The 10,612-nt window shown below is 32.0% G+C and overlaps 2 protein-coding genes across 2 annotated transcripts; both read left to right on the top strand.

Annotated features, from left to right (window-relative positions):
- Nucleotides 1-2,847: 2,847 nt before the first annotated feature.
- Nucleotides 2,848-4,733, top strand: LOAG_09347 (hypothetical protein; the record flags this gene model as incomplete). Its single annotated transcript, XM_020447910.1, has 4 exons — nt 2,848-2,990; nt 3,310-3,380; nt 3,982-4,109; nt 4,524-4,733. 4 exons carry the CDS (start codon nt 2,848-2,850, stop codon nt 4,635-4,637), a joined length of 456 nt encoding a protein of 151 aa, XP_020301904.1. The 3' UTR covers nt 4,638-4,733.
- A 2,195-nt stretch (nt 4,734-6,928) lies between these two features.
- Nucleotides 6,929-9,416, top strand: LOAG_09346 (hypothetical protein; the record flags this gene model as incomplete). Its single annotated transcript, XM_003144874.2, has 3 exons — nt 6,929-6,943; nt 7,529-7,658; nt 9,244-9,416. The coding sequence occupies 3 exons, from the start codon at nt 6,929-6,931 to the stop codon at nt 9,414-9,416; spliced, it is 318 nt and encodes a 105-aa protein (XP_003144922.2).
- Between the last annotated feature and the right edge of the window lie 1,196 nt (nt 9,417-10,612).

Raw genomic sequence — 10,612 nt, 5'->3', positions numbered from 1 at the left:
AGTTTTTTTTTTTTTTTTTCAATTTCAAGCAGACAAACATCCATGGAGAGATCTTTGCAATGGAAGGCATTTCTTTCCAACGACACTTTCCATTCTCTTTCGAATAGTGGAATAAAAAATTCTTTCTCTGAAAAAGTATTTTTTCTTCGAAAGGTCTGAAGAAGTTTAAGATGAAGAATATTTGACTTCGAAAGTGTGAAAAATTTTTGGCAATTCCTTCAAAGCCAACAAATTGTGGACACTTCATAAAGTTTATTAGCATGTCAAGTAAGTTTAAGACGGTTAAAACAGCGTTCCTTACAATCGATTATTAAATTTCCAGTTTTGTAAGGAATGATTTTGAAATACTTATTTGTTGTTTGTTCCGCCAATCTCCTTTCTCCTTCAAGTTCTAGGAGTCTCTTTTCCTCTGACCTCATAACCCGACCTCAGTTTTGTCCTGAACGGTGCAACTTCACCTGAAGTTAATACTCGGAAATTATAAGCAGCTTCAGTGCGATGCTTTGAGTAGTTTTTTGAATAGTAATTAAGTTTTGAGCAATAATCAAGTCATCGTCATGGAAAATCTTTGAATCGATTAGTTATATTTCAGAATGTCGCAACTTACCAAATTCTGTATTTCTCAAGGTTTTCAAATGAACACATCATTAATTTGATCCATTTCCTTGGCAAACAGATCGGCTATTGTCTTGAAATTAACAACAATTTAAAATTGCTTGAAGTTGAAAATTAAGAGTTCCACGACGAGGCAATATAGATCACAGTTCTTTAGTGAAGGAAATTATTATAATTAACTAGTTGGATTGGTGAATGGCATTTCAGAATATGGTTTGTCAGGTCCAAGAACTAAAACTATCCAATATACTTTGGTACAAAATATCTTAGTGAGTTTTGGGCCCTAGACATTTTTGAACAATGAAATCAAATATACAAGTTATTGCAGAAATGATTGTTTGAAAAATTTAATCCAGCTGAAGGAAATTAAGCGAACAGATAAATGAGCTAACCAATCCAATGATGAATACTTACAAACTGGTTTTTAAAACAATACGATAACGAAGATGATGAAATATAGCATCAGTTCTTGTCCTCCTCTTGAAATCAATCAGCGATAGTATCATTTCATAGGTAAAGTAAAACCTGCAGATATTTTTAGTATCTGTGGTCGTCTGTCAGATGCTACCAATTTTATTGCTGTCACCGCTCTTATTGCCATCACTGCTGCATTTTCCAGTATCATTATCATCGTTGTAAAGAATATGATTGCTCAATTGGTATGCCATGTACTATGAGAAATTCCTTAAATTTGATAATATCTGTGCAATCTTGAGGTAATCAAAATAAGATTAAGAGAAATTGTCTAGTAAAAATTAATAAATGATGTGACTTATATCAACCATTTGCAAATACGAATAAGTTAATTTAAAGTTATTTTTTCCTTTCAAGTAATAAGGACACAAAAGCTAAAAAAAACCTGAAATTATCTTCAAGTGACTGTCCTAATTATGATTAACCTTCCCTAGCGCTAAAGAAATATCAACTAGTCCAAATAATTACCCCAGACTGGATCAAGTTTCCAAACTTATGCTGAAGGACTACATGAAACAACCACGAATTATTAGACTGGAAGTTCTATGACAGAATATTTGTTACGAAAGACGTATTGCTGAAAAATAACTTTTATTGGCTTCAATTAGGACGACAATACCAGTCACGAGTGCAAATCAATACTCACATTTGGACTTTAATTTTTGATTTTTATTTTTTCATTTCTAATGCATAGAAGTATTGAAGAGGTCATTAGGATGGAAATGAAACTTAAAGAAACAATATTTAATACAGCCAAAGTGGCTCGGAGAAAGCCATGCTCAAACGGAATTAAACCTTTCGGTTACTTTGCCAGCTGCACAGTCTATGTTAAGATGAAAAAAACTTAATTGCAAACTTGGAAAAAACTTGATAGAATTAAAAAATTATTTGTACGAAATTTAATTATAAACTTAATCATGTCCATTGTTTTATCAAAATTCTCACTTTTTTCAATAAAAAAAAAGTATCTTATCACGTTGTAACATCAAAAAATTTCCATCCGCCTATTCCTTTGTTCATTATCACTTTATTTAATCAGTCTTCGTGCATTTTGAAATGTAAAACCAGAAGTATTTTTTTGAGGTCATAAAGGGATAAAATTTTTATTATTCAGAGATTCATTTCCAATCATCATCAGCACGCAACATTCCTAGACATGATATTTTTGTCAGAATGTTATCACTGTTTTTTCCTCATATGATGTTTTGTGTTTTTTGCAGCTTAATTTATCTCTGAACTGGGCATTTTCCAGGTGTTTAAAAACGGTTACTTCACATTTTGTTCAAATTTTTATATTCTGGTTAAAATTCAAATCCAACAATTACTAATATTTATGTTTAACAAAATACATTTATGTCCACGATTTTAAATCATTCAACTCTTTCTCAATCAAGTTTATTAATGCTTTTTCCGGAAAGTTACATGCACTCTCATTTGAAAATGGCCTAAAAATGATCCACTTTAATGGCAAATTCAAAATGACTCTGCAAGTGATAATTTATTACTTTCCAAAAATCTCCAGCTTATATAGAATAGGTTCATAAAAAATAATTTGCATTTCGATACTTTTCAGCAATTGACGATTACTTTAGTTATTTAGTGCTTCTGAAGGCTTACAGTCACTTGCACCTAATCCATTGTAATTTGAAAAAAGTTTCCATTTGAAAACACCAAGCAACGTACCAACAAGTTGATAGTTACGTTTACAATAAAAGACTAACGAAGTTAATTTTCATTATAGCCTAAGCATCTCATCCGATGAACTTCTTCAGCAGTTCAACATCACGCCTCATTATTCCACGTTGGAAACGACCAGATACACAGACAGTTCAACAGGGTACGCTGTCAACCACTTGTAAGTATGCGAGCACCGAAGGACGCTTTTCAATCATTGATAAAAGGTTCACCATCCAACATCTCCCCATTTGTTTATTCATCCAATTACGGGAAAGCAATAAATAGCGCAGATCAGCAAAAAAAGAGATAGCTGTAACTTGTGTTAGGTAAAGATGTTCACAACTCAGAGCAATAATTATAAGTAAATTGATTTGATTGAGTAAATTTAATGCTTTCAAAAATTTGAGACAAAAATTTCCTTGTACTTCGCTGGTTGATGATATTCCGTTTAACCCATATTGTTCTTATAACTTGATATCTGCCACTCATTGTCAAGCCTGGGTCATCATCAAACAGTTCATTAAATCGTCTTCCATATTTTAGACGTAAAGAATCGGCAAGTATGGAATCATCGGATTCATCTTCTGACGACGAATTGGATTTCAAGGATAAAAGTAGGCTAAATTGCATTTTATTTGTTTTTATAATTCCATGTTCTATTTCTGCCTTTTTTCGCAATACGACCCCAAGTTTTCAAAGATTAATTTCATCTAGGATCTGTAAAGTGTTCGATAACGAAACTAAAATATAACAATGAAGCAATCAGAATATTAAGTAACTGAGATAGCCCCAGTCTTTTCAGTCCCCATTTGAGTCGAGATATAGTACAGCCTCAGTTTCTAATTACCTTTTTACCGTCATGGTAAATTGCTAGTGGAAAACATCTCTTGGATTTACAAAACTTTATGCCGAACAAGGAGCATAATTTCATATTCTGTGCATATTTCCTGAAATTGAAGTGGTTTGGATCCGATAATAAAGTACGAGTAATCCAAACAGTCTGGTTTTCATTGGTCAAAAATCAATCTGTTCCATCTTCTCTGCAGAATTTTCCAGTCTTGCTTTTCTTAGACAAAACTTTGTTGGACATTTTTCTGTAAGAATCTTTAGGACTGAAAATCTTGATAATTATACTGTAACAATCCGTGGTGCATGAAAATTTCGCCTATCCATCTCTTAGCAACACTTATATTGTAAAAGCATTATTGATTGCAGAAACAGTCTTCGCGGGAACCAAATACGGTCATCATGTTTCATTCCGATCATCAGCAGCAACTACTGCATCTTCACAACAACCACAATCTGGACTTAAGAGTAAGCAGGTGAATGGATCACGCTTCAGAGTAAGTTTTTTTCTATTGAAGAAAATACGGCTAAACAGCTACAGATGTTCGATTTATGATTTGTTAATGATTGATGTGGAAGTGTGATAGGAACAGTTTAAATATGACATCACTAAGATAAACAACGTTACTCGAGGCTCCGGACACACGGAAACGATTATTTGTTGAAAAGTTCTAAAGTTTTCCGATTGATAACCAGTGGTAGGGATAAGGTTCTATGTAGTTTTGATGATGAGCAATTCATTGCATTTTTCGGAAAGCCCTATATTAAGGCGGGAAAGTAAACTGTGGGTGAGTTAAAATATCGTACCATTACACACCGTGTGGAAATGCAAGGAAATGTTGGTGTACTTCGAACGCTTCAGTGATGCCAACATCTGTAAAATTTGAAGAGATATGTATTCACTACTGCAGCGGCTGGAGTTTCTCATGAAAGTAGCTGACTTTGAAAACGAATCTATTCGGTTCGGTTTCTACTACAAAGACGCAGGGATAAAAGATCAGACGTTTCGCATAGAAAACAAATAATGCATCTAACGCGAGGTGGCAACTTGTTTTGGAACGCTTGGAACAGTCAGATCTTAATGTTTCCGATGTTAAGTAATAAGAGCTGATAAACTTTCCACATTAGAAGCGTTCAGGATATAGCTGTAAATTTCCCAAGAAGTGGAAATCACATAAATATAGAAGATTTGAAATGATTCTCAACTAGTAACGCTATCCAGAAGCATTAACCTTCACATTTTACTCTTTCTTGGTCGAAATCAAATGGCAAAACCTGACGACAAAGTGTTCATATTCAGATTCACATTCTTGTAGTGAAGGCTGAAGGATGACATTCAAGGACCGAATTACGTCGTTAAGTTAAACTCTGAGCGGCGAGTGTTGGTAATTTGTGAAGTGTTAATTAATGAGTTAACATATCCAGCACTTAACTACGGGTTTTAAAAATCATTGAAGCTATGCCATCTGGAAAATTAGTTATTTTAAGAGCCATATGTGGTAATGATAGTATGCTGGAAATCCTAAAGTTCCAGAAATTCACTGTTTAATATTACGCTGAAAATAAATTGGAAACCTTGCTTGGACAGATTTGATCTTACAATGATCCTACAATCTGTCAGAACTCCAATGTTTGGCTATCGTTATACTTGGGAGTGGGATAATTTTCCCCAGTGGAGCATTTTTAAAACTAATTTGAAGGATCTCAATTTGTTTGGTGGCAGGAAAGAACTCTTTTTGCCCTTTGAGAAAGCCAATACTTTCACTTTTCTATTTTCAACTGATTTAGAAGTTATCAAAAACAGCTGCATTAACTGCGATACATCATTAGATATAACTGCACTGAGGTCGGTGGTTTGAAGTTAAGTTATTTGAAATCGATCGAGAATGTGCGGGCATTACATGAATAAAGAGTGAAAAGAGATTGATGGGCAGATTGGACAGATAGTACATATAATAGTGAGCAGGTTAGTGAGCAAGAAAAACTTTTGGCGATGCTTTAAACACTTTCTACTAAAAATACACAAAGATTGAGACTATTTGTTGTATTTCCAAAACATTTTGCTATGCTTTTTGGCGCTTTACCTAAGCTTTATGTTAGGTATAGGTAAAAAATTATCCTTTCCTTTCAATTTGAACATAAACTTCCTTATTACGTTCACATTTATGTTCATATTTCAGACGCACTAATACATCCCCCGCGAAAGGGCAGAAGAATTTTCTGAGAGATACTGCGATTAGATTTCATCTTGTAAAAAAAAGTGCACCGAAGTCATTATTTTTCACTGAAAAATAAAAATAATGATTTCTCTTCAATAAAAGTGCTTTCCATTCCAATAATTTTTACTTCCACTCTTTTACCCACGGGTAATCTTTAGTTTGGAGGCAACCCGTAAATTTACTTTTTTTCTGCGATATAAATGTCCTATTCAGCCTGAAGTAGGAATACATACACACACGCATACACATATACAAACATATACACATACACACACATACACGTACATACATATACATATATACATACATATACATAACACAAATATATATATATATCACATACACACAAACATAAATACAAAGACACAAAAAACAAACACATACCACACATGTACACACATATTGTAGACATACACACATACGCATACACATATACACAGACAGAGACAAACTAACTAATTACAGGTGTTTGTTTTCTTATTAGTCATATTGTTTGACTAATTATACTTTTTGCTGTGAAACTTATTGCAGTTAATTGATATTCAAAAGAATTAGCAATTGCAATCAGTTCTAACTTTTCAAATGCAAAATTCACCAATGATCTTACATTTTCGATCTTTTTTTTATAAATTTAAAGAAGCTATCGCAGCAAACTTACATTTAATTTTAATTCATCATACATTTATATCAAAAATTTCCTCTGCCAGCTTTGCTGTACTGTTGTAGCAAAGATTACACTGTTCTCTCCATTACTTATTTTGAAATATCACTTCCAGTGATTTAAAAAAAAATGGAAAAATTAAGGCAAAGAAGCAGGTATCTTTCAAAATCCTGAAATAATCTGGACTTTATCAACAGATTAAATATATGAACATTTTAAAATTACCTAACTATTAAGGATGCAACAAACATACCTTGCAGAAATATTTAAATAATGCGGTAGAATTCTCATTGGTAGAATTCTCGTTCCACAGAGTTTAAAGAATTGAAGCACTAGGATATTTTTGGTTCATTTCCAGTTTGAAATAAATGTTCGGCATATCGAATAATAATAATAATAATAATAATAATAATAATAACAAGTGGAATAAGCTGAAATGAGTCGAACAAAGGTCTAGCTAATTCGGCAAAAGATTTGGTACTGAGTTAATAGAGATGAAATCAATAGAAGCTACTAATACTTGTAGTCAGTTATCTTCTGCTTCCTTCACTTTTATTTTCTTTCCTTCTTGAAACAGTTCCACAATAAATTTATCCATAATAATCCACAATTCATTCAAGAAAATCTTACATATTTCACTTAATTACTGAAGTGTCCAGGTAATATTATTAGAATTATGGTTGCTTTCGGTAGAAATCAATTATAGATATTGGCTAGGACAATTCCGGTAATTAGTAATTACCAAGTGTATTTGAAAGGATAAAGTGGATTTAATTTATGGAAAGAAAATAAACCTTTAATTGTGAACCGCTTAAATAACAGTGATGCAGAAATCACTCTTTGCTCTTTTGATATTGAGTCAGTAATACTGAAATTAAAGTTATTTTTTAATAGATGTTTGTTGTCACCAATCTGTAAATCGGATTCTATCATAAACTTTGATCTTCAATGAATGAGATCCAAAATCTGATCAAAACAGAGGATATTCGGAAATGATTGATTGGAAACCCTTATTTATTACAATTCTGTATTGCAGATTGTTCCTATTGAGTCATGTTATGAACGTGGTCGTTGGGCATGCTGGGATTTCTACAACACGAAATCTACGAAGCAGCAACGTGAACGTCATACCTCACCATTATCGCTATTCAGTAGCTCGAGTAACAGTAAATTTTTAGCTGATAATTAAGCAAAAACTGATGGTTTTAAATTATGTTAAGTAAAAGTAATGGCATAAAGTGGGTTGCCTAACAGTCTGTATGAATGAGAATTACTGAACCATGTTATTTGATGACTTCAGTTGTCATTACTAGCTAACTTGCTTCTTCGGTCCCCCATCCGTCCCCGTTTTGTTTTGTTTTGCCAGTAACGCTTTTAGTAAAATTACCCTCTGCTACTGCACTTGGCGCTACAGTATCTCCGATTTATAATTTCCAGTTAGGATAAGCAACTGTAACTTGCAACCTTTTTTTATGAAGTAAATTTCGCATTTAAAATTCCATTTGGATTAGTTTTTAATTTTTTTATTCGGAAATAATTTTCGGCAAGCTTACTCTCATTATCCGAAAAGTTAGTTTATGCTAATTAGAGGACAACTAATTTGTGATTTGTGGACACAAAAGGAATGAAATTCATTTAGTAGTGTATCATATCAATTCATTAAACTGCCAGTAATCTATTTCGAAATAAGTTTAATGCTTTATCATAACATATGAGAAGTTTTGAATTTATTTAAACAGTGAGAGAAATAAAATTCTTATTCAGCAGGAAATCTTTTATAACTCTCCCTTCACTTTTCTCAATTAATCATTATCAATCCTAGAAATCATTTTTGTTGTACTAAATTCTAACTAACGTATGAATGTTTCTGACAAATAGCAAATGTAATTTACGCTCTTCTGGAACTACCATTATAATTTAAACCATCCTCTCTTGCTAATTTTGATTGTACAAAAACTTGATAGCGTTTTTAAGATGATCACACGGTTGATCACACCAAATGATCACACATCACATCGTATTGTCATTCTGAGAGAGGAAAATTATGCCTTTGGAGTCACTGAAAAATATCTATCTTGCAATTTGCAATCTTTTTTTCTCAAGATTTCTCCCAAAATCTTCTTAAAATTTGATCAAAGGACTGAAATGTTTTGGGTGAAAAATTCTGTTTCTAAAACTTATTTTATACTTTTCTTTAATTAAAATTTCAACTCCTAAAACAATGAATGAAAAAAAAACAAACTGTTTACTCTTTCTTTCTCTCCTCATACAGTTTTAATATATTATCTTTCAACAATTTCACATGACAGGAAGAACAAAGTGGATAGAAAAATTCTTTAATTGTAAAACTAATATCTATGAGTTTGCTTTGCGATAATTTTCTTCCTCCATTAATTAGCAGATTTAATTACATTTGATGATTACGAGCATTTGACATATTTTAGTTAGAACGGTCTGAAGCTGTATTTGATAAAAGATTCAAAAGAGCATCGGTGGTGGTATTATTTTGTCTCGTTTCTGGCTTCAGACAAGACTTTTAGAATATAAAATCCTTCTTGAAGTTTCATTCTCTAGAAGAATACCAAAAAATGATAAAAGTTTGAGCTTCAAAAACCAATTTAGAATCTTTGATAAGAACTTTTAAAATGGTTAAGAATTATTTTTTCATTTATTACAACCAAAGACGTTATTTACTTCGAAATTTTCAGAGTAGATATGATCATTAAAAGGTAGCCCACTTTTAAATTGCAGGTTTACCCACAAAATCATTCAGAAGTACCTGTAAATCATCGATGTTTTTACCAACTGATAATGTGCCACGTACAGCTCCTCCAAATGACCAACAATCTGTAAACTTCTCGTTTGATTTCACGGACGAATCCGATATTGATAATCATCTTACAACAAAAGCGGTTTGTTTTTAATGTTTCATAATATATTTTGTCATTCTCTAATAGCAGGAAAGAAAAGATTTAAAACTGATTTTTTTTCCTTGGCTAAAATATGTCAGAAGCCTATTGTACAGTATATTGATTAGTTAAATTTCGATGGAATTGAAAACGGTAACAATCGCAGTGAATTAAACCGATGATCATTTTTAAGAATATCAGTATTTTGTATTAGCCAGAATAATGACATGCTAATGATTACATCCCGAAACATCCTTGTTTTGTTATTTTATCTGATTTTCAATTCATTCGTATGAGTAAATGGTAATTTAAGGATGATAGTTTTTTCCCCTTAAAACTTATCAAGAAAGAACTTCAACCGAAATCATTTATAAGAAAATTTGTCGGAATTCTTCCTTGCTACTGATATCTCTATCTTGTCGATTGCTTTGCATAAATTAAACATGAAAACATATATGCTTCTGCAAGGATAAATGACATGTTGGCTCTTTGGACTGGTAATTTTTTTATACCATCCCATAACAGTTCTCGAGGATCATATTCCAGCATCTACGGGAGAAGATGAAGGCTTTTATCGTTTTCCTTTTATCTCCTAATGAAAAGAATTGTTTCGTTTTTATTTGTATGTCTATTTAATTCAAGAATAGTTATAACGATTTGTTTGCATCAATCTATCAAAAAAAGTTAGGATTTTTCAAAAATGCTCTAAGATTTGTCAAATATGATATCCCAGACTATTATTACTTGTAGTAGCCATTCCTTCTTTTCCTAAATAAATGTTAGTGACACAATTGAGTGTTAAGTTTATGTACATTGGTCTTTAGCAGAATGCTTGTAAAGTCAGCCATTTTAGCTCTTTCTTATCGTTAAATTGCTGGTTAAAGTTTTTTGATTTTAAAACAAGGAATCCAGCATTTTCATCATTCACTTTTTTAATAATCTTCTTGTAATGATGGATTTCAACACGATTTGTGAAATTTTGGTAAATTTTGAAGCACAAGAGTCCTTCATTTTTGGTGATGACAACATCATTTAAAGTTTTTCATATTTGCATGTGTATCTATATGGACTAGTTAAAACTTTCTCTAGAGTTATTCAGAAAATCTTTGGATTTTTTCCATCAAGGGCTGAATTTCGGTTTTGAATTTTTAAAAATTTTTTAAAAATGAAAGTCGGAGATAGTTGTTATATTTTTTGTTATATTTGATATA

The sequence above is a fragment of the Loa loa genome, assembly GCF_000183805.2.
Source record: "Loa loa unplaced genomic scaffold supercont3.6, whole genome shotgun sequence".
Lineage (NCBI taxonomy): Eukaryota > Metazoa > Nematoda > Chromadorea > Rhabditida > Onchocercidae > Loa > Loa loa.
Note: the sequence above shows the minus strand (reverse complement) of the source record. Positions and strands in the feature narration are given on the sequence as shown.